The sequence below is a fragment of the Balaenoptera acutorostrata genome, chromosome 2, assembly GCF_949987535.1.
Source record: "Balaenoptera acutorostrata chromosome 2, mBalAcu1.1, whole genome shotgun sequence".
Lineage (NCBI taxonomy): Eukaryota > Metazoa > Chordata > Mammalia > Artiodactyla > Balaenopteridae > Balaenoptera > Balaenoptera acutorostrata.
The window spans coordinates 94382930-94410790 of NC_080065.1; the positions used below are offsets into that span (position 1 = coordinate 94382930).

Genomic DNA, 27861 nt, shown 5'->3' on the forward strand with positions numbered 1-27861 from the left:
ATGTCAAAGAATGTTTTGCCAATGTTCTCTCCTAGAAGTTTTATGGTGTCATGTCTTATATTTAAGTCTTTAAGTCATTTTGAGTTTATATTTGTCTATGGTGTGAGGGTGTGTTCTAACTTCACTGATTTACATGTGGCTGTACAGTTTTCCCACTACCACTTGTTGAAGAGACTGCCCATTGTATATTGTTGCCTCCTTCACTGCAGATTAATTGATTCTAGGTGTGTGGATTTACTTCTGGGCTCTCTATTCTGTTCCACTGATCCATATGTCTGTTGTGCCAATACCACACTGTTTTGATTACTGTAGCTTTGTAGTGTTATCTGAAGTCTGGGAGGGTTACGCCTCCAGCTTTGTTCTTTTTCCTCAGGATTGCTTTGGCAATTCTGGGTCTTTTGTGGTTCCATATAAATTCCAGGATTCTTAGTTCTAGCTCTGTGAGAGATCTCATGGGTAATTTGATAGGGATAGCATTAATTCTGTAGATTGCTTTGGGCAGTATGGCCATTTTAACAATATTAATTCTTCCAATCCAAAGCATTGGATATCTTTCCATTTCTTTGAATCATCTTCAATCTCCTTTATCAATGTTTTATAGTTCTCAGCATGTAAGTCTTTCACCTCCTAGGTCAGGTTTATTCCTAGGTATTTTTTTTTGACATGATGTTAAATGGGATTTTTTTTTTTTTACTTTCTCTTTCTGATATTTCCTTGTTACTGTAAAGAAATGGAACAGATTTCTGTATGTTAATCTTGTAACCTGCTACCTTGCTGAATTCATTTATCAGTTCTAACAGTTTTTGTGTGGAGTCTTTAGGGTTTTCTGTATAGAGTATCATATCATCTGCATACAATGACAATTTTATCTCTTTCTTTCCAATTTGGATACCTTTTTTTCTTGTCTGATTGCTGTGCCTAGGACTTCTAACACTATGTTAAATAGAATTGGTAAGGGTGGGCATCCTTGTCTTGTTCCAGAATTTAGCAAGAAGGCTTTCAGCTTTTCACCAATGAGTATTATGTTGACTGTGGGTTTGTCATAAGTGGCTTTTTATTATGTTGAGATATGCTCCCTCTATACCCACTTTGGTGAGAGTTTTTATCATGAATGGATGTTGAATTTTATCAAATGCTTTTCTGCAATGATCATGTTGTTGTTTTATCTTTTCTTTTGTTGATGTGGTTTAAAACATTGATTGATTTTCATATGTTGAAACATCCTTGTGACCATGGGATGAATCCAACTTGATCATAGTGTGCAATCCTTTTATGTGTTGTTGGATTCAGTTTGCTAATATTTTGCTGAGGATTTTTGCATCTATATTCAAAGATATTGGCCTGTGATTTTTTTTTCTTTTTGGTAGTGTCTTTGTCTGGTTTTGGCATCAGGGTGATGGTGGCTTCAGAGAATGACTTTGGGAATGTTCCCTCCTCTTCAGTTTTTTGGAAGAGTTTGAGAAGGATAGGTATAAGTTCTTCTTTGTAGGTTTGGCAGAATTCCCCAGTGAAGCCTTCCAGTCCTGGACTTTTGTTTGCAGGGAGTTTTTTATTACATATTTTATTTCAGGTGTAGTGATCAGTCTCTTCAAATTGTGTTTCTTCTTGACTCAGTTTTGGTAGGCTGTATGTGTCTAGAAACTTGTCCATTTCTTCTAGGTAGTCCATTTTGTTGGCATATAACTGTTCATAGTATTTTCTTGTGAATTTTTTGTATTTCCATGGTATCAGTTGTTATTTCTCCTCTTTCATTTCTCAATTTGTTTATTTGGGTCCTCTCTCTTTTCTTCTTGGTGAGTCTGGCTAAAGGTTTGTTGATTTTGTTTACCCTTTCAAAAGCCCAGCTCTTTGTTTTATTGATCTATATATTTATTTATATATATATGTGATTGACATATTATTTATATTTTATTATTAATTCTATTATTTGTATTTTATTTATTACTATTTTATCATTTATTTTCATTTTTATTTATTCACTTATTTATTTATATTATCCCTTTATTCTGAAAGTCATTCTATGAGGCTGATGCTCTTAAAGCTGTATATTTTTGCTTTTATTATATTTATTTTTTGACATTTTACATAAACTGTATTAGTGTTAAAATGTAGAGAATGTTAATATTCTGAATAATATCATTGTCTGCTGAAAATAATTTTCACTCTTTCTTTCTAGGGATTACTTCTGTCTCATTTCCTCACCAAGAGAATGCATCTCTGATTTTAAAAGGGTAAGTATATTGAAAAAAATAGCTTGATGCCAATTTTCTGGAGAACTCCAGCTACTTCACTGTGGATGGACTGAAGTTAGTGAACATAAAAGAGATATGAAGACTGCCCCCCCTTATCTTAATGTGACCATTCCTGGGGCTGCTCCAGTTGGCCAACTGAAGAGAAACTCACTGATGAATGTACCTGCTGGCAACTATCTGCATGCAAAGCTAATAAAGTATATTCTTTTTTCTAATCAACTTTTTTCATGGATTTTAAAAAAAATTTTAAATATATGGTCAATCATGAGCCAAAATGCTGGGAAATAACAGCCACAAAAAAAAGTTGGCTTAATTTATGCTTCAGTTTTGTGCAGCTTTTATTTCACCAGTTATCTAGTATTAAAGCAAAATCATATGTATATTATTTCTCTGCCAAAACTTAAACTGGATCTAATGAAGAAAAGGTAAAACAAGGACTTACTTTACTTTCTGTTCTGTTTTTATATGTGTTTGAAAATTTGTGAATTAATGACATATTCTTAAAGAATGTATTTTCTACAAGTTAGGTGAATAGTTTGTTACAGAGAAAGAACAGAGTACTCTGTGCATGTATAGTGAATGTTTAGGAGACCTTTCTTTCCTCTTTAGGAAACATCATATATCAGTTAACATTTTTTTAGTAAAAAGTGTAATTTTCATAAACAAAAATTTATTTGCCAGCCGTTGATATTTTGCTGTGGGCTCTTGGATTAGTGCAAACAACTATATTCTCCAATAATTTATGAAGAATCTTCATCCAAAGAGCCATTTGACATTGAATAATTTGGTCATAAGTTTTAACTTTAATTTGCATTAGTATTTTTAACTATGCCTACTTATAATTAAGAAAGGTGTATTCTTATCTTTTTCTTTCAATATTTTAGAACATGTAATCATCCACCAACTGGAAGAGAAAGTTCACATACTAAGTAATCAATAGTGTGCCATTACCTTACATTTGATAAGGTTTTTTCTAGCTATGTCCAACAGTTCTTCCTCCTCTTTTGGATTTTTTGTTTGGTTGAGTCTCAAGATGAATTCTTTTGTGATTGAAAATGGTGGCCTAAACCAAAAAAGAAAAAAGAAATCAATAATTATAGCTATCACTTCCAAATTTTAATTAATCAAACATCCAGTGGCTAAGTGTATCTATTTTCTGTAAAAGCACTTTACCTTAATGAGAAAGTTTCACACACACAAAAATCAGTAAAATATTTACGTATATATATATGTATGTGTGTATATATATATGTATATACACACACACACACACACACAGGTCTCCTAGATTGATCTTATCATACTCTTGGATTGAGAAACATAATTCTCATGATATTGAAGAACTTTGTAGCCTTTGAAAAAAATCCAGCATAGCTTCATTACGTTGAAGACTGATTTATCTCCTCACATATTTCAGTGTTGGTTCAATTTAAGCTAAAACATTTTTCCCTCCGTGCAAGTGGAATCAGTCCAACTGTGGCTGAAGTATAGTAGGCAGGACAGAAAAGATGTATGTAGTAAGGTCAGAGGTGACAAGGAGCCATACTAACTTTGGATGAGATGGGAAGCTACTGCAGGGTTTTGATAAGAGGAGTGGTATAATTCAACTTATATTTTAACAGGATCATTCCGATGCTGTGTTGAGAGCTGGAGTGTGGGGAGGTAGCAAGGGAGAGAGCACACATAAACTTAGCTGAGAGGTAATTTGGCTTGGATCAGAATTACAGCAAAGTAATTAAAGCGAAGAGTTTGGATAATGGATATATTTTGACATTAGCTCCAACCAGACTGCCCAATGAATTAGAAATAGGCATGAGACGAAAAAAAAAAAGGAGTCATGATTGAACTGAGTAACGGAAAGGATAGAATTGCTGTTTACCGAGATGGGAAAGGTTACTAGAGGAGCAGATTTGAGGTGAGGGTAGAGAATAAGTTCAGTATTGGACATGTTATGTTTGAGATGACCATGGCCATCCAAATGGAGATGCAGAGTAAGCAGTTAGATATGAGTCTGAATTTGGGGGAAAAGTTCAGGCTAAATATATCAATTTTTGAGTCATCAGCACACATGTGGCATTTAAAGTCTTGTGAATGGAAAGGATCCCATGGGCAAAGTGTAGAGAGGATAGACAAGTATTTCAAAGAGAAGTGAGAAAAGTTGAGGCTGTATGCAAGAGAATGAGTAAAGTGATTATAATGATGTACCACAGCGTTTAAAATGGCATGGAATCAAAAGTGATATCAGAGGAACAGAAAATGGGTAGTAGAGTCAATGAGTTGTTTGTGTGATAAAATAATTGCTGGAGTCATATGATTAAAAGGAGTGATCTGAGAAAATAAAACATCTTTCAACAACTTACTGTATTTATAATTTAGTGAATTAGTTGCTCTGTGGGATATAGGAAAAAAAACATGAATAAAAATCAAATTTTGCCTCTGAGTGACTCATAGTCCAATTGGGAAGACAGATGTATGTAAAAGTAATCACAGTGCCACACGATCACAGGATAAGCAGAGATAAAACCATGATGCTCTGTAAACTAGAGCCAAATAGATATCCCAGTGAAGAACAATTAATGAAATGACCAGCTCTTTAACTGCCACCCTAAAGTAGGCATTTATTCAGTCATTCAATCAGTAAGCATTTATTGACTATCCCTATGTATCAGGCGCTACTACCCTTGGAACTGGGATACAACGGTGAAACCAACAAACAACCTTGCCCTCAAGCAGTGTATAGTAAAATAGCAGAAGAGTTGCGGTGTTAGAGCTCACAAAGTCTGCTAGAATTGGGCATTTGAAATGAATAACTTCATTCTTGACTACCTGTTATCTTGCTCTTGGAGATATGCGGTTAGATGTATAGGGTAAAGGTTGGCTGAAAACTCTTTCTCAACAGTCATCTGGGATGACATATCTTTGATCGACATGGACCTACTCTTCACGAAGAGTCCAAAATAGCTTCAATCTTCCCATTTGTACAGAGTATTATGGAAATAAGATAGCCCCTTTATCCATTTAAATTTTTCTAATTTTCATTAGAAATTAGATTCTTTAAAAGTGTTAACATAACAGTGCTGTTTATAACAAACCAAACATTCAGAGATGTGTCCCAACACTACCGTCTCCAATTCTACCCATTAGGAATAGCCAAGATTAATGGGTCAGTGTGTATCCTTCATATCTTTCTCAATGCTCACAAATATCAACCAACCTATGTGTACTGTTTTTAGTAAATAGAACCATGTATGCAAAACCGTAGCATGCTTTCTTCATTAAATTTATCAGACATTAAAGTTCAACTGATCCTAACATGCAGTAGTATGGATGTACCCAACAAACGCAACAATGTCTTTATCGACTGACACTTCCCATCACTTCCAGTATAATTTTGGCCATGCTAACTGATGCTGTAATTTTTTAAAATCCTTGTACATAGGCCTGATATTTAGTAGGTGCACACTATTCTGATTTATCAATCTCCACACTATATCAATAGTTAAATATTTTGATTACCACCTCTGCTTGTAAATATATCTATATAAAGACATCCTAAGAGAATTAAAAGGCAAAACTTCAAATGGAAGAACATATTTTCAACACATGTAACTGACAAAGGGCTCATACCCATAATATAACCAGAATATATGAAGAACTCCCAAACAATAGAAACATGGAGAAGAGGCTTAAACAGGTAATTGACAAAAGAAGAAATCCGTGTGGCCAGTAACTATGTGAAACACTGATTAACATCATAAATAGGGAAACTGAAATTAAAACCATCTCATTCAAGCAGATTTCCCTACCACCGACCACAGAAACCCCTCCAAACACACAAAGACACAGCCCCCCCACACACACACACAAATACACACACTATATCCAAGGGTTTCAAATACAAACTAAAAATGTATTTTCTAAAATTAGTTATTTTATCTCCGCTTTTATATAGGCTCTGAGAAAAATGCATTTGTATCATTTTATTTTTAAAGCAGAGTAAAGCCTCAGGGTAAAAATAATATCTAATACAATTTCTATGCTTAGAATATATTTTATAAATAATTTTAGTTTTGTCAATTATCTTTCAGTATGGTTGAGGCCTGTAGTGAATCATTAAAAATATGGAAAGCTAATGCTTTCCAGCTTCCTGTACAGAGATTGAGTACCTTAATTGGACTCCCTCAGCTCATGTCAATAAATATTTAACAGGAAATAAATACAGCTTTTTTAACTATTTCTTGCCCATCACAAATAGGGGTTATACAAATTAATGCTTATTTAATGATAAACACAACCCATGATAAGAAGCAAAAGGAAACTTGAAAAAGTAAATATAGGCATTTAAAAGGAAAATATATCTTAACTTCACACATTCTAATTTCTTCAAACTATCAAAGGATTTCACAAAGATAAATGTAATCTACTGTAAGTGTATAAGTGCAGTCCTGTGGAAAGGTAATGAATTAAGGTCATCATGCCAATTTCATAAAAGGGAAATATACTAAAGTCTTCTGACTGCACGGATACCAATCCAAATGACTCTATGTTATCTGTGAATTCAGAACTTTTTTAGCTGATAATTCATTTGTTCAATAAACATTTAATGAAAGCCTCCCACATACAAGATATTTCACTAGATATAATGAGGGCTAAGAGAGGAATCAGGCTTGGCCTCAGTAAATTCACATTCTAGGAGGGAAGTGAGACAAATCACAAATGATGTCATACAAAGGAGACACACTGAAGAAAAAAAAAAAGGAAATAAAATCCTGTGGGGAGTTCAGAAGGTCATGATTCCAACACTTCCTGATGCTATAATCTTTGCTTAATCATGTAATCTGTGTGAGCTATAATTTTCCATTTGTGGAAATGAGGACAAAATTTGCAGAATTTTGAAAAACAATGAACTGGAACACACTGTCTAGTTCCTTACATAGATTCAGCACTGGATAATTATTAGTTATAAGAATTACTGTTTTTGGTTAAAGATTCAAAAAAAGCTTCTTTGCAGAAGTGGCACTTGAGCTGTGCCTTGATATGAAGACAGGAACTAGAATGTGACAGAATGGCAGTTATCCTTTCAAAATCTTTTCTCTGTTTCTTCCTGGTCACATGATCACGCAGCTAGTGCCTATATTTCCCAGTCTTTCTGGCAGGTTGTGAGGAGATACAATATATGCAAATTTCAGGTCACCTTTAACTTAAAGACAGGCCACTTTCCCTAGAATAAAACCTTTTTTTCCTTCCAGTTGACTGGAACACAAAAATGGTGCTGAATTGGCTTTGATTAGGCAGATCAGTACAACTATGAGATAATGAGGGTTGTGAGTTTCTCACTGACCCCAGAAGCAGAGCTATCCTGTCAGCCTAGACCCACTGGATTCATATGTCAGATAAATACACTTCTATCTTACTTAAGCCTCTGAAATTAGAGACCTCTTTTTATAGTCGCTTCAAATTTACCCTAACACAAGTAGAAACAAAGAAAAAAAAAAAAAAAAGAACGGTCCTAATGTAGCATAGAGAGACAGAATGCTTAAAATCAAGATAGGAAATGAAGATGCAAATGTTAGGTTGAGACACATACAAATGGCACTGAATGGTAGTCTGTGATAGACTTACAGCTACCTACATCAATATCTATTCTCCTCCCTTTCTTACTAAAAGATTCTTTCTTGCAGTTAGGTATGCACATATGTCTAAGGTTTCAGCCAATAAAACATAAGTAAAATTCAGATAGTTCTGGGAAGTCTCCTGAAAAAGTGTATAAACCCTTCTTCTGTCCTTCCTCTATTCTGCTGCATGAAGCACAACTGTGATGTCTGGAGTTTCAGCAGCCATGATATAACATGAAATGCCCTTAAGAGTAAGTCATGTGCAGCAGACCAGCTAGTTAAAAGGACTCTAAATACTGGATCACCATACCAGCTCTGGACTGACTATATTCAGAGAAATAAACTATTTTTAATTATCATTGTTATTTTAGATTCTCTTAGTTGCAGTGGGCACCAATTCTATATTACATATAGACTTTTGAGTTTTATTTGATAAATAAGAGAATTATTCAGCAGAAGAGTGATGAGATTACAGCTGTGCTTCAGGATGACTAAACTTAAAGTCCGATATTGAATGGTGTGGAGTGAGGAGTGACTACTGGTAAACAGTTGGACAATTATTTGAACAATTTAGGTAAGAAGTAATAAAGGTCTGAACTACAGTTTGGGCAATAATAATGACAAAAAGTAAATGAATGTGAGAGATTAGTTGGAAGCTAAATCAGTAGGGCTCAATGACTACCAGGATGTGAGAAAAGAAATTGTGAGGGAGGACATAGAGATAATCTTACAGTTTTGAGCCAACATGATTAGTAGTAGAGAGTTGGCATCAAGACAATTAGATGGAAAAATCTGGGCAGATGATCTGTGCCATTCTGGATGTACTGACTGTGATTTACCTGTGAGACAACCAAGTGGAGAGATCTATAATCCAAGTGAACTTGTGAGGCAGACATTAAGAAGTGGATAAGATCTGGAAATAAAGACTTAAGATTCACCTACATACTCAAAGCTATGAAATTTCAAGAGGAAGAGTACTGAGAAAAAGGAATCAAGGGCGATCTTTGGACAAATCCTACAGGTAGGAGGCAAGAGGAAAAGAATGGTAAATATGATAGGCGATTCAGGGAAATACTACAATGGAATTCAAATATTTGTACAATTTGGGGTGTAAACTCTTTCTCTGAGAATTGTTCATCACTCATAGTCCCTGCTGGACCAGTGGGTCTAACTTCTACATTAGCACCATTTGGCTCCATCCTCCCCTACCCTGGCCATAGTTGATAGGGTCATAATAGACGTCTGGCTCACTCTAGGCCAATCCAATCCTCTCTTCAGGGATTTTAAATAATTAGCTAATACTTCTAATTAGTTGATGTCACAGCTGATAGTTTATGTAGAGTCAAGAGGTGGCTTTTGTTGAGATGTTGTTCAAGACAACAAAATACCCCAAAGCACAGAGCTTTAGAAAAAGATATGTTAGTATTCGGTCATGTTTTTCATGATATGCCTTTGTCTGCATTATATCTTGTTTGCTTTTCCTTTGCAATTTTTTCTCAACAACATTGTGTCTGATCCCACTTAATGAATATAGAACGTGCTCACTGTTTATTCCATATATTTTGGAACCATTTAACTAGATAATAAGGTACTGCATAGGTAGGGGTTGCTCTATTTGTTGGCTGTCGGAAAAATGGAGAATATTTTATGTATTAATTTATAAGCGTGATTTACAGATGATGGTCTTTCAGCATGTATTATGCAATACAACTGTCACGTACTACTAGTTAATGTTATATGCCTCTTCTTTACGGGTATGTAGTTTTATAGCGATATGTTCACCATCGTAGCCCTGATCCATGTTTGTTGGATAATTTACTGATGTACAGCCAGAGTTTGTAGACTAGTATAGATACAGACTATACCTGTTGATCATTTTATCTCCATTGTCTCTTAAGAGACACTGAGTGAATAAATGAGACCTGGCTATACCTTCCACTCTCAGGTTCCACAAGACAGCCCTACATCCTTCCATTACATTTTTCTTTTGCTTCAGTTAAGCTGAATGTGTGCCTGTTCCATGCAAACAAACAATCCTAGACTGAGGTACCAAGCAAGAATAGATTGAAGATGCAGACCATGATCAAAAATGTACATCTTGCAGAGATAAAGACTAAGGACAATGAAAATATCATTAGAGTTAATGTTTAGGAAGTCAGTAGAGATCATTAAGAGAGTAGTTCTACTAAATAAATAAAAACAGAATCCAGATTTGATAGTGCTAATAAATAGATGAATTAAAAAATTAATCTGGCTATACCTCTGGTAAGTTTGGTATTACGGGAAGGTGAAAAAATGGAACTGAAACAGATAGAAATTTTGAAAAACAACTAGCTTGGCTGGTACTTCCTAAAAACCAGAAGTACCAGTACAATTAAAGAATGGTCTAGCCCTTTCAGGTATGTATATGATACAACTGAATGTGTAAGGAATTCAGGAACAGATTTATTAATCTGAAAGGCGTAAATAAAGAGTTGGTGGGAATTTCCTGGCAGTCCAGTGGTTAGGGCTCTGCACTTCCACTGCAGGGGACATGAGTTCAATCCCTGGTGGGGGAACTAAGATCACGCATGCCACTCAGTGTGGCCAAAAAAAAAACGAGTTGGTGATAATGGCCATACATATAAATTTACTCTATAAATGCCTCCCTTAAATTTATCATCCGTGATGCACTGATCTTGGGTATGGGCTTTTGAAGTCAGACACTGAAAATATATTTCATCGTTCCTGATACCTGTGTAATTGATTACAGCATTTTCACGTTGTGGATATCCAACAGGCTTTACGGTATGAGGCCAGAAATTGCCACTCAGATTCATTTCTGAAAACATCATATCTATGGTTTGATATATTCTTTTATTAGGTCCTTGCTTTTCTTTAGATCTTAAATTTTGATTCAGTCTTAGCAAATGGAATACTGTTTTAAGCCCTGAAAATGCAAACCCTCCTTCTTGGTAGTTACGAATGAAGAGAACTCTAAACAGATAAGGGGCAAGAGGGCTGTTAATACAGACTGAATTTTGAACAGAAAACCATTTGGAAGAAACTGAAGGCTAAAAAATATTTACAAGAATAAAAACCTAGTCCCTTTTCTAAATGAATGCTCTTCTATTTGTAACCATTCTATTCTGCATTTAACAGTCAATGGTCCTTTCAAGGTTGTCTGTAAGAAACATCTAGACTTCTAAAGTTTAATGTCATCTCTTTTTAAATGTAATTATTAATACCAGAAAGGATTGGTTGGCTGGCATGGGTAACAGTACCCAAGTTGACATATTTAACTACTAAAGATAGATAACCTCTGCCTGCATTCTTTTGCTTAGAGAAGAATTTCGAACTGTGTCTCTTCTCCCATTAGCCAAAGAAAAGTAAAAATCAATGACTCTGATAGATTCCTCTTAAACCATGCAGGTGAATTTCCTTTTGAAAATGGGTTCATCTTCCTCTAATGCCACAAAGAATGGTTTGATGAAATCAAGGACACTCCTTCTTGGGGAAGATCTCACCAAAATTGTAAGGGTAGCAGTATCTCCAAGAAGGAAATGGAGTAGGACCTGGCAACACATGTTCTCCTTCTGTAACTTGGGTGTCTGCCAGAGAACCCTAAGAATCAGCTGGCTCAGGTGGAGATAGAGATGTTAGAGAGTGGGGTCAGGAAGTCTGAGTGAACACAGCGGGGTCAGTGGAGGAATATTAAGAACAACAACAATAATTTCAGTACTGTACATGAGCAAGGGAATGATCATCCTTTCACTATGTTTTGGAACAATCCCCTAGGATGTAGGCCATTATAGCCAACCCTTCCCTACTCATCCAACTAGATCAAGGCTTAAAAACAAATTAACTCTCATTCAGTTGCATAGTAAATGAGTCATCTGGCAATAGAATAAAGGTGATGTGATAACCAAAGCTATGGAGCACTGCTTGGAGGCTTCGTTCTGGAAAATTCACCTCAAAAAACACCCAGAAACATTTATTTCAAGGGTGAGGAAACCAGTTTAACTGCTATTAAAAGGGCAAGATTATGATAAATTAATCAAGATAGACCTTCATTTCTCTTTCATGCGGCAGACCAAGATAAGCAATCCAGGCTTCATATGGCAGTTCCAGGATATTGGTATCTGACTTTTTATACCTGGTTACTCTGCTATTCTCAACATACAACTTTCATTTCATGGCCTAAGATATCTGCTCCAGTTGCTGCAATCACATCCTCATTCCAACTAAAAGGAAGAGACATGGAGAGGAACAGGAAAACATACTACTCCTTGTAAAAGGGCACAAAGTGCCAGTGGTATGTATCACTTCTGCTAATACATCATTGGCCAGGATTATACCCACGACCACATCTAGAAGCAACAGAAGCTGAGAACTGTATTCTTTAATGGTTGCTCATGTGTCCAAATACAACTTCTATTAATACAAAAGAAGGAGAAAATTGGTATGGGAGGAGGGACAATTAGCAGTCTTTGCATTGGTGATCATAGTTTATCATAAATAGACTGAAATACTGGCACAAATTGCCACTCATTAAGTACTGACTGGTAGTTCCGCAGACCATCGTCATTGGTGCTCTATGGGACTAACTTTCAATGATATCCTTTTTGAAGCAAATGGCAGGCCATGGAGGAAAGACTCATTTCATTAGTGCATCACTTTTTTGTGATCCTGACAACATCAGCTTTCTATGAGGATAAAGGGGGTAATAGACAACATTTGGGATATGATGTGCTTCCTTCCATGGCTAATGAAAAGTTTAGTGCTTTGGTGAATGTGTTGCGGGTGCAGCATGGTGAGAAACAGACTTGAAAACATCCCAGATCTAAAGAGTTTTTAAAACATAAAAGGATAATTGTAGGAAAACATGTTTCCCAGGACAATGGAAGACTAAAGACTGAATAACTATTATAGGACTCTTGGGCAATGACTCTACTTTTTCCCCTAGATTAAGCTATGAATAACTGACACTGAGTTAAGTTTAGGGATAAGAAAAATCTGATGTCTGAAAACATTCCCCCCAAATGAAGGTCTTCATGATTAGTGGCTGTACTGGACATGGACATTGTGCAGAGTCTCAGAGTGACTTGACGCCTGCATAACCTTCATGCCCCCAAACACTGAGCTGCCCCTCCCCTTCCACATTTGGAGTAGCAAGGTCTGGGTGACACAACTTGGAAGTATGGATGAGTTAGCACCTCTGGGGTGAATCTTGACCAAGGAAAATGCTGGACAGGAGGGAGCAGAGGAGATCAATACCCCTCCTTGAGTCTCCATTTTATGGTCCATTTTGAGATTTTTTTTCTTGAAATCTGTCTTGATAAATTCCAAATGTCAAGTATAGACAAGGCTCTGCTGTGTCTCTTTAAGGCAAGTTGTGATTTAGTGATCAGGGTGGTAATACATCAAGCCTTTTTGCCTCATTTTCCTTTTTTTTTTTCAGCTTCACTGAATTGAATTTGTATACCGCAAATCTAGTATTAAAATCTTAATCCTCTTCTCATATCCTGCCATCTAGAGATTTGAGCCAAGACAGTGGTGTACGCCCAAGTATAAGAGGACTGTGGTTTCTAAGATCTTGCAAGATCCTACATACTTTATACAGATAATCTCATAAGTAGCTGCTGATATCGCATTTGGGGCAATTCATCTGAAAGGAAATTACACTGCAATATATACTGAATGTGTTCATGCTCTTTATGGCCTCCCAGCTCCTAAATTACCATATTTTTGGCTAAATCATTTGTAGCCAACCCAAATGCTACAAGTACAGATGTCCTAGGTTAAAATTAACAGACCTAATTACAAGGTCTCAACCATTAGAATTTCGCTTAAAAGATTATAGTAATTCAGATAAATGAAAAACAAAGACTACAGATTACAGATCAAATAAACAAATGACCAGAATATAAATGAGTGTAGAAAAGTTTCTTCCTGCTTCTGACAGCACAAATTTAGAGCCCACACTATAGAGCTATATGGTACTATAAATGTATACATATCAAAATCAATACTATTATATACATATATACTATAAATATATAACATTTTAAATATTTAGAGCACATTTGTAGAGCACATTTTACTAAACATAAAAGTCAAAAACATTAATAAAAAGGAAAAATTTCAGGTTTTGACATTTCAGGAAGCTTTGAGGACTACAGTCTCCAGATATTAAAAAAAAAAAACACAAAAAACCCTCAAGAGCAGCTTCTGTGAGAAAGATATAAAATAACCTTTGGTCCAGAAATGGGTGGACTTCAGTACCTCACTTGAAGGATTTACATGGAGCCCTACATGCATCTCCAATAGAACCCAACTAAGCCTGCAAAGCTCTTGTTTCTAGGAAGAATAAGTGAAGCAAATACAGTACGAGGTCTATGACAATTCAGGCAACACATAAAAAAACCAAACGTAATGTCTTTTCGTGCAAGATATCAAGATCTCCGCTTCATCTTAAACAGCTGATGCCAGGGGCAAAATCTGGTTTACCTTGATACAAGAGGTCACTGATACAAAACAAAGTGTGTTTTCTAAATGACTGCACAGTAAGAAAAAAAAATCCAGGATTTTCAAGGTGGGGAAAAGTTATAGGAGACTCCCTCCACATTGACTAAATATCCGAGGTAAGAGCAATCAGAACTAATCGCTATCCCTTCTCCCAACCTCAGGGAGCTGTAGAAAAGGTCACCTGGCCGCTCAACAAAGAAGGAAAGAGAAAGAAAAAAAAAATACACATATATATATATCTGAGAAGATTAGTCTCAACATAGATTTATACCCCATTCATTGGAGCAACACAAATCATAAAACCATCATACTTATTTCCACAATATGCTCAAAAGTATGTACAGGCAACCAGAAACTATAAGTCTACATAGAAGATTTGAAGAAAAATAAATGCATTGCTAGAAATGTAAGATATAGTTTTTTAAATTCAATGTATAAATTGGTAACAGAGAGTTAGTCATGGGAAAACAGAGCACATATCAGAATAAATTATTCAAAATACAGTAGAAAGAGACGAAAATATAGAAAATGGAGACAAAAGAATAAAAGATATGAAATATAAAATGGGATGGTCTAATATACATTCAATCAAGAGCCTCAGAAAAAGAGAAAAGAGAATGGGTTGTCAAGGTAATATCGAAAGGAACAATATCTGATATTTTTTCAGGAATGATAAAAGAGAGACACAGTCCATAGACACAAAAGGTGCAAGGAATCCAAGTAGAATAATTTTTTAAAAATCACATTCTAACACATCATAGTAAAATTGCAGAATACAAGAGAATAAGAAATTTTTTAAAGCACCCAAAGTTGGGGCAAACAGATTAAACTTTAAAGAAATAGCATCAAAATTTCAGCTAACTTCCCAACAGTACTAATGGAAACTGGTAGTGGAACGATATCATCAATGTGTTGGGGGGAAAAAACAATAAAAGTTATAACAGACCAAAGGCAATTCCATGTTCAGTTTTAAATTTCTTCCAGAAATAAGAATAAAATAAAGGTATATTCAGACTAACAAAAACTGAGATTTTTCTCAACAACGAAATCTCACTAAGTTCAAAAAGTTGTACATCTGGGGCTTCCCTGGTGGTCCAGTGGTTAAGACTCCATGCTTCCACTGCAGGGGGCACAGGTTCGATCCCTGGTTGGGGAACTAGGATCCCCACATGCTGCGCAGTGTGGCCAAAAAAAAAGTTGTACATCTGGCAAAAGAAAAACCAGATCTAAGAAGTAACAAAGAATGAAACGCAAGGAAAGTGATGAACAATAAATAAAATATAAAGGAAAATTAACTGCTTAAAGTAGTAATGAAGTCTAATGAGATTTTAAAAAAAAACCAAAAATCACAAAATACAATTTAAGTGTCAGATAAGGTTTGAAAAAAGATCATGCTTAATCATGAAATGTTTAGAGTATTCTTTTTAAATTGAGACTGAGATAAACATGTTTAGAATTAATGAGAGAATTTAGCAGTATTTCTATATGTAAAATTAATACACAAAAATCAATTGTCTTTCTTCTGGCAGCAGCTAGAGAAGACATATTTTTTAAAATATGTGCATAAAACTTACAGCAGGATCACAAATACCAAATACATAGGAATAAATCTAAGAAAAGATAGTACCTCTATAAAAATTTACATCTAACTAAGAAGGTAAAAGACCTGTACTGGGAAAACTAAGACACTGATGAAAGAAATTAAAGATGACACAGATAGAAAGATACACTGTGTTTATGGATTAGAAGAATTAATATTGTGAAAATGACCAAAATACCCAAGGCAATCTACAGATTCAATGCAATCCATATCAAAATACCAATGGCATTTTTCACAATATTAGAACAAATAATTTTAAAATTTGTATGGAAACACAAGAGACCCTGAAAAGCCAAAACAATCTTGAGAAAGAAGAATAGAGCTGGAGGTGTCACACTGCCTGACTTCAGTCAAAACTACAAAGCTACAGTAATCAGAATAGCATGGTATTGGCACAAAAACAGAGACACACATCAACAGAAAAGAATAGAGAACCCAGGAATAATCCCATGCACTTATGGCCAACTAATCTATGACAAAGGAGACAACAATACGCAATGGGGAAAAGACAGTCTCTTTAATAAGTGGTGCTGGGAAAACTGGACAGCCACATGTAAAAGAATGAAATTAAAACATTTTCTCACACCATAAACAAAATTAACTCAAAATGGATTAAAGACCTAAATGTAAGAGTGGAAACCGTAAAACTCCTAGAAGAAAACATAGGCAGAAAACTCTTTAACATAAATTGTTGCAATATTTTTTTGGATATTTCTCCTAAGGCAAAGGAAACAAAAGTAAAAATAAACAAATGGAACCTAATTAAACTTAAAAGCTTTTGCCCAACAAAGGAAACAATCAACAAAAAGAAACGACAACCTACTGAATGGGAGAAAATATTTGCAAATGATATGACTGATAAAGGGTTAATATCCAAAGTACATAAACAGCTCATATAACTCAATATCAAAAAAACACAAACATCTTGATTAAAAAATGTGCAGAAGACCTGAATAGACATTTTTCCAAAGAAGACACACAGATGGCCAACAGGCACATGAAAAGATGCTCAATATCCCTAATCAGAGAAATGGGGATCAAAACTACAATGAGGTATCACCTCACACTTGTCAGAATGTCTATCATCAAAAAGACCACAAATAACAAATGTTGGCGAGGATGTGGAGAAAAGGGAACTCTTGTACAATGTTGGTAGGAATGTAAATTGGTGCAGCCACTGTGAAAAACAATGTGGAAGTTCCTCAAAAAACTAAAAGAAGAACTACCACATGATCCAGCAATTCCACTCCCGGGTACACATCTAAAGAAAATGAAAACACTGACTTGTTCTGGCATTGTTTGGTTTTTCTTTTGTTTTTGTTATTTTTAGCCACCCCACACACTTGTGGGATCTTAGTTCCCCAACCAGGGACGGAAGCGCACCCTTGGCAGTGAAAGCGCAGAGTCCTAACCAATGGACCACCAGGGAATTCCCCGAAAACACTAATTTGAAAAGATACATTCACCTCAATGTTCACTGGCAGCATTTACAACAACCAAGATATGAAAGCAACTTAAGTGTTCATCAATAGATGAATGGATAAAGAATATGTGGTATATACATATAATGGAATACTACTCAGCCATAAAAATTAATGAAACATTGCTGTTTGCAACATGGATGAACCTGGAGGTTATTATGCTTAGTGAAATAAGTCAGAGAAAGACAAATACTGTATGTTATCACTTATATTTGGAGGATAAAAAATAAAACAAACATATAAATGTAACAAAACAGAAACAGACTCACAGATATAGAGAACAAACTAGAGATTACTAGTGGGGAGAAGAAAGGAGGTAGGGGCAAGATAGAGGTAGGGGATTAAGACACACAAACTACTATGTATAAAATAAATAAGCTACCAGGATATATTGTACAGCACAGGGAATATAAATATAATAACTTTAAAAGCAGTATAATTTCTAAAAATTTTGAATCACTATGTTCTACACCTGAAACTAATATTGTAATCAATTACACCTCAATAATTTTTTTTTTTAATTTTTAAATAGAATATGCAGGATATCACTGAAGAAGAAGAAATTTGGAAAAATCTATCATGTTGACTATTAAATGTTATCACTAAGTGACAGTCATTAAAGCAGTGTGGTATTAATATTAAAAATGGACAAAGAGGCCAGTGAAACAGAAAAGAGAGCCCAGAAACATACCCACTATATGTGGACACTTGATTTACATAATCATTATACTAGAGAAATAGTGAAGAAGGATGTTCTTTTTGGTACATGGTGTTGATCAAGCTGGTATGTACATTAAAAAAAGGGAAACTGGACCTGCGCTTAACACCACTAATAAAAATCATTTCCATATGTATTAAAGATAAAACAGTAAGATTTTTTTTAAAATAATGTATAACAATATCTACATGATCTTGTGGTAGAGACAGATTTTATAACCAAAATACAAAAATGACTAACCATTAGACAGAATTAATAAGTTCTGTTTACTAAATGGCATATCCAACAATTCCATTCCTAGTTATGTACTTTAGGAAATGGACTGGAAAATACAATTTTTTTTTTAGTTATTATTTTTTGGCTGTGTTGGGTCTTCATTGCTGCGTGCAGGCTTTCTCTAGTTGCGGCGAGCAGGGGCTACTCTTCGTTGCGGTGTGCAGGCTTCTCATTGCGGTGGCTTCTTTTGTTGTGGATCATGGGCTCTAGGCGCGCGGGCTTCAGTAGTTACGGCTTGCAGGCTCTAGAGCGCAGGTTCAGTAGTTGTGGCGCACGGGCTTAGTTGCTCTGTGGCATGTGGGATCTTCCCAGACCAGGGCTCAAACCCACGTCACCTGCATTGGTAGGTGGATTCTTAACCACTGCACCACCAGGGAAGCCGAGGAAAATGCAATTTTACATTCTTGTATGTTAAAGTACAAAAATGAATGGAAATAATATATGCCACAACTATTATAATTGGAAGGACATGTGTTCAAAGAGCTTCAAGTTTATCTGCTCATCTATGCTTTATTAAAGAAAAATATTTGAATCAAACATAACAATATGTCAACACATAAGTTTTATTATGTATTCTATCATGTTCTTTAAGTTTGTAAAAATTTCTTAAAATCACAAACAATTTTTAAATTATCAACAAACTTTGATCTAGTAACTTCATTTCAGAAACTTTAGCCCAAGGAAATAATATGAAATGCAGAAAAATATTCTATCGTGGTTTAATTTGAAATAGACAAGCACTTAGAAATAACTAAGATGCTTCACAATTCAGTAGTTATTGAATACGTTCTCTTATGCATTTCATGGATTATTATGGCAAATTAAAAGACTGATTATAGGGACTTCCCTGGTGGCGCAGTGGTTGAGAGTCTGCCTGCCAATGCAGGGGACACAGGTTTGAGCCCTGGTCTGGGAAGATCCCACATGCCTTGGAACAACTAAGCCCATGCACCACAACTACTGAAGACTGCGTACCTAGAGCCCGTGATCCACAACAAGAGAAGCCACTGCAAGAGATGCTCGCACACGGCAACGAAGAGTAGCTCCCGCTCGCCGCAACTAGGGAAAGCCCGTGCACAGCTACAAAGACCCAACACAGCCAAAAATTAATTAATTAATTTAAAAAAAAACACGATTATAGAAAAAATGCTTAGTTTAAAAAGTATAGAATTCAAAATTTTATAAACATATGATTTTTACAAATAATCATTACAAAAAATCATTACAAAGCTATTTATTTATAAAATAGTAAACAGTAAACCTTAACATTTTTATTCTTAGATATCAAACTATGAGTGATTATTTTTTAACTGTTCAATTTTCTGTAACCTTCTAAGTTCTACAATATATATGGGTCTACTACTTTAACAATATGAAATTTTTTTCAAACTTACTTTGATTTTTCATAAGAGGAAGATACTACTCCATATTTATTAATTACAGATGATTTGTTAGCAGGCATGTTCACAGATCATAAACCTAAAGAGAAATTTTAAATTTTATATTAGAATACAAATGCACTCACAGTACCAAATAATGCACGTCACACAAATTCATGATTTATGGGGAAAAGGGTGGCAACAAGAAAAATCAAGCTTGAAGGCAAAATTATATTAAGGAAGAATTTAAACTGTCAGACCTAGGAGTCAAACCCAACTTTGAACTGAAAGTCCATGTTATTTCTATGGTGTTACCATTATAAACTTATCCTTTCATATAATATTCAGTCTTTATTATACTTAACAGTTTTATCAGCAAAACCACTGAAAGAACAGCATAGCATAGTAGTTAAGAGAATACAACCAGACTAACTGATTTACTTAACTGTGACTGTCTCCTCGCTTGTACAATGGGAATAGTACCTCCTTATAGAGTTGTGGGAAGAAATAAATAGCTCAATGTATGTAGATTGGTTAGAAAAGAACCTGGCATATGGGAAGCTTTATCTAAGTGCTTGTGATAATCATTAGATTACCATGCTTTCTGGTTTTTTTAAAGTTACTTGTAAAGTTCTTTTCATGTCTGTTTTTTGCCATTTAGATTACGTTTCCTCTGCTTGCTCTCACATCCAGATTTATTTCCCTCTTGAAGTATATCTGAGCAGATTTATTAGTGTATGACCAAAACTAGGACATACTACCTGTGTTTAGCAGAGCAGTCAAACACGTAATGAAGTAATTGGATAGTCAGACTTATGCTGAATTATTTTGCATTTCGTTTTTTAAGATAGCTAATTTTTAAAACTGATGAGTCAAGGTTCTGGCAGGAGACAGCACCCTCAAATGGGGTAACTGAATAAAGAGTCTTTCCAAAGATGTGGGCAGTTATTCAAGAAAAAATACATAGTTTAAAAAAACCCAAGATGGTGCTTTCCTCAGGGGTAGGCAAGAAGAGGGTGAACTGTCACTACTCTCGGACTAAGGGGAACAGAGACCCAGAAAGAAGAGCTGTAGGAGAGTGGGGCTTAATAAACATCTTTGGCCTTTGGTGGAGAGATGCAACCGATCTGAGGCTGCCTGCTAAGAAGGAGCCGTCCTGCACTCCACTCCAGTCACCTACCTGTGCTTCCCATTTGCTAAACCAAACTAGAAGCCAGAAGGTTCAGGGCAAAGTGGAGAAGGATGGAAGGTAGATCTGGAGGGACAATGGGAAAATATCCAGCAAAATGGATTATAGGGCTTCCCTGGTGGCGCAGTGGTTGAGAATCCGCCTGCCAATGCAGGGGACACGGGTTCGAGCCCTGGTCTGGGAAGATCCCACATGCCGCGGAGCAACTGGGCCCGTGAGCCACAACTACTGAGCCTGCGCGTCTGGAGCCTGTGCTCCGCAACAAGAGAGGCCGCGATAGTGAGAGGCCCGTGCACCGCGATGAAGAGTGGCCCCCGCTTGCCACAACTAGAGAAAGCCCTCGCACAGAAACGAAGACCCAACACAGCCATAAATAAATAAATAAAAATTAATTTAAAAAATGGATTATAAACATAAAACATCATTATCTATTGCTGTTGGCTACAGAAAGGTCTGCTTCTTATAATCTATATCCATTAGAATATAGAGCAAATGTTTTTTTTTTTGAGACTTTAAGCAAATGTATTTTTAAGTCAGCAGCTGCACTGAGCTATTACAGGAATGTCATTCAGAGTTGGCCTAACTTTAATATAAAATACAAGTTATTTTCAAGTAGGATTGATATATTCAGGAGTTTCTTTTTTTAACAGTTAACATCACATTGAATATTTCCATCTTAAAAGGCACTTAGGAAAATAACTGCAAACAATTATTAATGAATTCATGATAAAATACATGTAAGCACAGAATAAAGATGTAGAAACAGTTAATTTGATAAATCTAGTAATAAATGTTACAAATTATATAAGTACATAAGTATTCATTATGAATCATATAAAATTATGAAGATAGATGTTTAAGTAGACTAGGTAGACAAAGTCTGCAAAAGACGACCAAAGGAACCCCAGCACTCATAAAACATCACATATTTCAGAAATAGAGCTTAGAAATACAAACGTCAGTCAGACATACTCTTAGGTAGATTTAAAACATTTAATGCCAAATGAATAGAAAATAAAAAGTACAGGCCACCCAGAGAAAAATAATTGATGAGAAAGTGAATTGAAGGCAAATGGGTCTTTATGTGCTTGTGTTAGGCATATTGACCTAGAGCTTTTAGCTGTCTCCTAATATATTTCAGAGGACTGACTATGATTAGTCATACTTTTTGAAATTGCAAAAGTTAGAGACTAATTATTTTAGAAATTCTCCCTTGATCACTGAACCTACTATCCAAAGAGTCCTCACATCTGTGGGTAAAAGTGGTGGGTATTCGCACCACCTGCTCAACATGCAAGCTCCACAACACCCTGTTGATGAGACTTCCCCAGACTGGATGGGTAGAAAATGTCAAATTGCTGTAAAAGACATGCTTACTTTCGATTTCTGGCGTATCTTAGGAGTACCTACCTTGGGAGTAAAAGTGCTTAATGAACACTAGTTTATGAACCACTATTTGAATAGTACTGTGATATATGAGAGAGATAATAAGACTCCCTAATGTATTTTATTAGTTATGATTGCTTTTGGCTACGAGTAAAAGAAACAGTAACCAAATAATCTCAAATTTCCGAAAAGAAAAGATCAAAGTCTTCAGAAATGTCTCCCATAGAGATGTTGGAATTAAACGCTCAGTCAGGTAACTAAACAAGAAAGTAAGATTTAAAATGACTTCCCTTCTCCCCCCGCCAAAAAAAACCCCCAAAAACAGAACATAAAAATGTTATCAACTTTCACAAAAGTTTTAGTCTTTCCATAAGAATATTCTTCAAATTCTCAGTACCTTCCAAAACCTTAAGTCATCAACAAGGAATTGTTATTGTTACTATGATTGTATGTGCAGCAGGGCTTTTTTGCACTGCATTAATATAACCAGAGTCACACATATTAATCATTAGTCAAGCTAAAACATTCAGCTTCTAATACACTATTTGATAAAATGGTTTTTTGAACCATTTATTACAACCTACAGGGGAGATCATCTGTACCATTTTTATGCCTCCCCAGGACAGTTATATGTAGCGATGTTGACTTCCGAAGTGTATAGAAAGAGACAAACACAGTTGCCTATCTCATGCTCTTTAGTAACCCTATGAGACAGTGTGGGACCTGGTGCCCTTCACTGCAGTGCTTGCACCTGGACAAACATCTCCAGCAACAGAATACAAAGAAACTATAAGGGACTAAAAATAACTGCATGCATGCACAGTTGGGGCAAATTATGAACAAAAAGGCCACAAATCAACTGTCATCTCTGAGGTGCCAAGAGGAAAAGCAGGGTACCGTGCATGATCCCTGCACACAGCACCACCAAGGGGGTGGGCAGACGACCTAAGCCACCCCTCCAGCCTGACCCACTGATTCGCCCCTAACCCTCACCCCACTTAAGGAGCCAGCCCGCCCTCCTCTGGGAGAGTGAGCAAGGGCGCCTCTTTTTGTTTTCACTCCTTTGTGCTGCCTGAATTCTTCATCTGGCCTCATCAATTTCTATTGATTTAAGAGTCCAAGGACCAGAGCCAGTAACACCCAGATCACCTTAAAACAGGAATAGAAAATTAAAGTGAGGCCAAATTATTTTTAGTTTTATGCTATCAAATACAAAAACTCATTTCATTTATACTGCTGGGAAATCACAATTAAATGTAAAGAGATTAAAATGGACTTGTTAAATTGGATTATTTCACACTTAGATCACTGTCAAGAAATAATCATCTTTCCTGAATCAGCAAAATGTGATGTAAATGTAAAAATGAGCTTTTTTTTATAAGTTAGATAGATCTTTACAATTTAAATATCCTTTTATTCTCTATGGTACCCAAAAATGCAGGGTACTGACCGAGTTTGTGGATTGAAATGGAAACAAAATCTTATGTGAATAAAACTGATCTTAAAGACTGGATCAAAAGATCTTAAAATTGATCTTTTTAAATAAAGTCTTCCCTCAAATTCTGGAAAGAAAGGTTAAAAAAAAAAAAATCAGGGACTTCCCTGGTGCCACAGTGGTTAAGAATCCACCTGCCAATGCAGGGGACACGGGTTCGAGCCCTAGTCCAGGAAGATCCCACATGCTGCGAAGCCACTAAGCCCATGTGCCACAACTACTGAGCCTGCGCTCTAGAGCTCTCGAGCCCGCGAGCCACAACTACTGAAGCCCGCACGCCTAGAGCCTGTGCTGTGCAACGAGAGAAGCCACAGCAATAAGAAGCCCGCACACCGCAACTAGAGAAAGCCCGCGCGCAGCAACAAAGACCCAATGCAGCCAAAAATAAATTAATTAATTTTAAAAATCATCATTTTTGACATCAACTATTCTAAGACCCGCCTCTTCTCTTGCTCTAATTTCTTAGCGTATACAGCATTCCACTAAAGAGTATGGTCTGCAGTGACTCATGTTTTCTCTACCACCTTCCAGAGATGATTTTCAATAATTTAAATAGATTGTGAATATTTACCTTGCATATTTATCTTAAGTGGGCAAATAAACAGCTTGCTCTACCTTTTACTTAACATCGGACATTATTTTTATATTAAATGATATTTACCCTTATATTTATTCCAGTGCACAAAACATGTCTGGAATCTAGTTTCTGTTATCCCAATGCTGAGATAATCTTTCCAAGGCTGACAATGATCTCCAGGTGGACAATTCAATTATGAGTTTTTCAGTACTGATCTCATTGATCCGTCTATAGTTACTGACTCTGTCTACCATCCCTTCTAGAAATAAATGTCGTTTTCATTTATTATGACATTCCTCCCTTGGCTTGTCTCCCTGCCTCTGGGAAGTCTCCTTATCAGACTCCTGCCTGGTGTAATAGATAAATGTGCAAGCGCAGGAATCAACAGCTTACTTAAAATTCTGTTTCCAGCACAGATTACATCTGTTACTGTGCAAATTACTTAACTTCCAGATGCCTCAGTTTCCTCATCTATAATATAAACATAAATATGAATATAAAAGTGTCTTCTGTCCTTATTATCCAAGTGGAGAGTACAACTCATTACTATTTGTTCTTTGTGTAATACTCTTCTAACTAATCATATAAATGTGTTAAGTAATAAACACTTTAGAAAAAATTATTACATAATTAATACAGAGTATGGATAGAACTGATAATTTTTAAATCTGGGTTAAAAGTAAATGGGGATTCATCTACTAGTCTCCCAACTTCTCTTTTCTGCATGATTTTAAGCTTTTATAATCATATATATGTGTGTGTGTGTGTGTGTGTGTGTGTATATATATACACACACACACATACACACATTTTTTTTTTTTCCTTTAGGTCACACCATGAGGTTTGCAGGATCTTAGTTCCCCGACCAGGGATTGAACCCTGGCCCTTGGCGGTGAAAGCACCAAGTCCTAACCACTGGACCGCCAGGGAATTCCCTATAATAAAATATTTTAAAGTACTGGTTCACAATTACATAGATTTAATCAATTTTTCTCAGCATTTAACTAAAAATCACAAGGCCACCATATTTATATATAGATATAGTATATGATATATATCAAATTTACTCTAAATGTTAATAAACCAAAAAAAAAGACATAATATCTAACATTAACACCAAAAGAATAACCAGAACACTTGAACAAAAACTACTTTAAAACTGCTAATAAAATTATTTAGTCATTTTCTTTTACTCTTATGCTCATTCTTTCTTTCCAGAATAACTTTTTAATGTTTTTCATAATGTTACTATTTTTATGCCTTTTTAGAGTTTCAACAATATTATCAGATCTTATACAAAAAGAAATAAATTTTTAGATCATCCAAGGTTACAGGATCTGGGTCAGTATGGGAAAATAAATTCATAGGGAAATCTTACCTATTAACATAGCTGCAAAAATTCTTAATGAAACATAAGGAAACCAAAACCAGCAATACCAATAAAAAATAGGTCTTTATAACTGAGGAAGGTTAGTCTCAGAAGAGTGAAGATAATTTAATACTATAAAATCTATTGTTGTAGACTATAACATTGATGGATTTAAGGCAAAAAAGTAGAAAATATTTTTATAGATGCCAAAGAATAATTCAATTAAATCCAGTTTCCACTCATGATTATAAAAACAAACAAAAACTCTACAAGTTAGGATTAGGAGTTTTACTCAATTTAATTAAAGGTATCTAGGAAAAACTAAAAGAATCATGATAATTAACAAGAAAACTTTAGAAGCTTTATCTAAAAAGCCAAGAACAACACAAGAATATCCATTATTATTGCCACTCTTCAACATTTTATAGGTATTCCTAGCCAACAAAAATATAAGGAAAAAAGAGACATAAACATGGGAAAAGAGGAACAGTATATTTACTTGAAAAATACCTGCATAAAAATCTAAGAATCTGCACATACAAAATATAGATTATATTCAATTAAAAAAGATGTATGAATAAACAATATAGAAAAATTAGTGATATGGGTTTCAGTTCCAGAAAAGATGACGAATTAACATAGGCTTTGGATCCTGTCTTTAAAAGCAACTTTGTAGGACTAAGAAGGAATCTTGAAATCCAAGAAATTATAAGGGAAAAAACCCTGAGCTAATGTACAAGGGGAAATGAAAGGCTATTAGGAATTGGTTGTATATGGGTAGAGAAAGAAGTATTGATAGTTAGTCAGTGTGGCTCTGAGAAAATAAATTAGTAAAATGTAGTGTGAGCTATGCTTTCGTAACTATTTGTAAGTCCAGTGGGCAACAAAAAGAAAATCAGCAAAGGTAGAGAAGATTTAAATAGTATAATTAATATGATGGACACAGAATTCTGCATTCAATCATTAGAGAATATCATTTTTCCCAAGCACACAAGTACAATTATCTAAAAATTCTAGCCTAAGGCAAGTCTTAAATTACGAAGAGTAGGTAATCTACATGAGTAGATTATAATCCTGATATCAAAACACAGATTAGAAAATTGTAATAAAAAGATAAATTAACTCTCCATATATTGGAAATAAAAAACAATTCTAAGTCACCTGTGGATCAAAACAAAAAAATGGAATTTCAAAAACACTTAAAACTAAATAACAAAAACGTTACATATAAATACTTGTGAAGTGCAACAAAAGTGGCACTTCAGAGGAAATGTTAAACACTTATCTCTAACAACAAAGAAAGGTTAAAAATTCATTAGCTAACAAAAGATACAGGAAAAATAACCGCAAGATATACTCCCCAAACGTGGAAGAGAATTCTTAAGAACAGAAATTAATGATATCAGAACAAAATCTGAGAGAGAAAAATCAACAAAGTCAGTATGCTCAAAATCACTAATCTTCAAGAAAATTCAAATTAGACCCACAATTAAATTCTGCTTCACTTCAAACAGAATGGCTAAAGTTTTTTAAAAAACTGACAGTACCAGGTTTTGTGAGGTGTAGAACAATGGAACTCTTATATGTTGCTGATAGGAGTGAAAATAAGCCATAACCACTTTGGAAATCTATTTCCACCTTAGAAAGTTAATCACATACCTATCCTTTGACCCAGAAATTTCATTCCAAAAGAAATGAAAACAATGTTACAAAAAGACATGTACAAGAATGTTTATAGGAATATTATTCATAAGAGTCTCAAACTGGAAACATCTCAAACATCCATCAGTAAGAGAATGGATAAACAAATTTGTGATATGTTTATGTGATAGGATTCTTCCCAGTAGTAAAAAAAAAAAAAAAAAATTACTGCTATATGCAACAAAAATACATTGAGTGAAAAATATTACACTGAATGAAAGAGGTCAAACACAAAAGTGTACATACTACATGATTCCATATACATGAAGTTCAACAACTATTACATGGTGATGATCCACAAGAGGATGGGAAGGAG

The 27861-nt window shown here is 35.2% G+C and overlaps 1 protein-coding gene across 1 annotated transcript in view; it reads right to left on the reverse strand.

Moving 5' to 3' along the window:
• The window catches only part of TMEM232 (transmembrane protein 232), a 255860-nt gene that overhangs the window by 222481 nt on the left and 5518 nt on the right, over positions 1 to 27861 (reverse strand). Inside the window, 2 exon segments of the mRNA XM_057538694.1 lie at positions 3204 to 3315; positions 19844 to 19928. Of these exon segments, the coding sequence (XP_057394677.1) occupies positions 3204 to 3315; positions 19844 to 19911 (180 nt within the window). The 5' untranslated portion in view covers positions 19912 to 19928.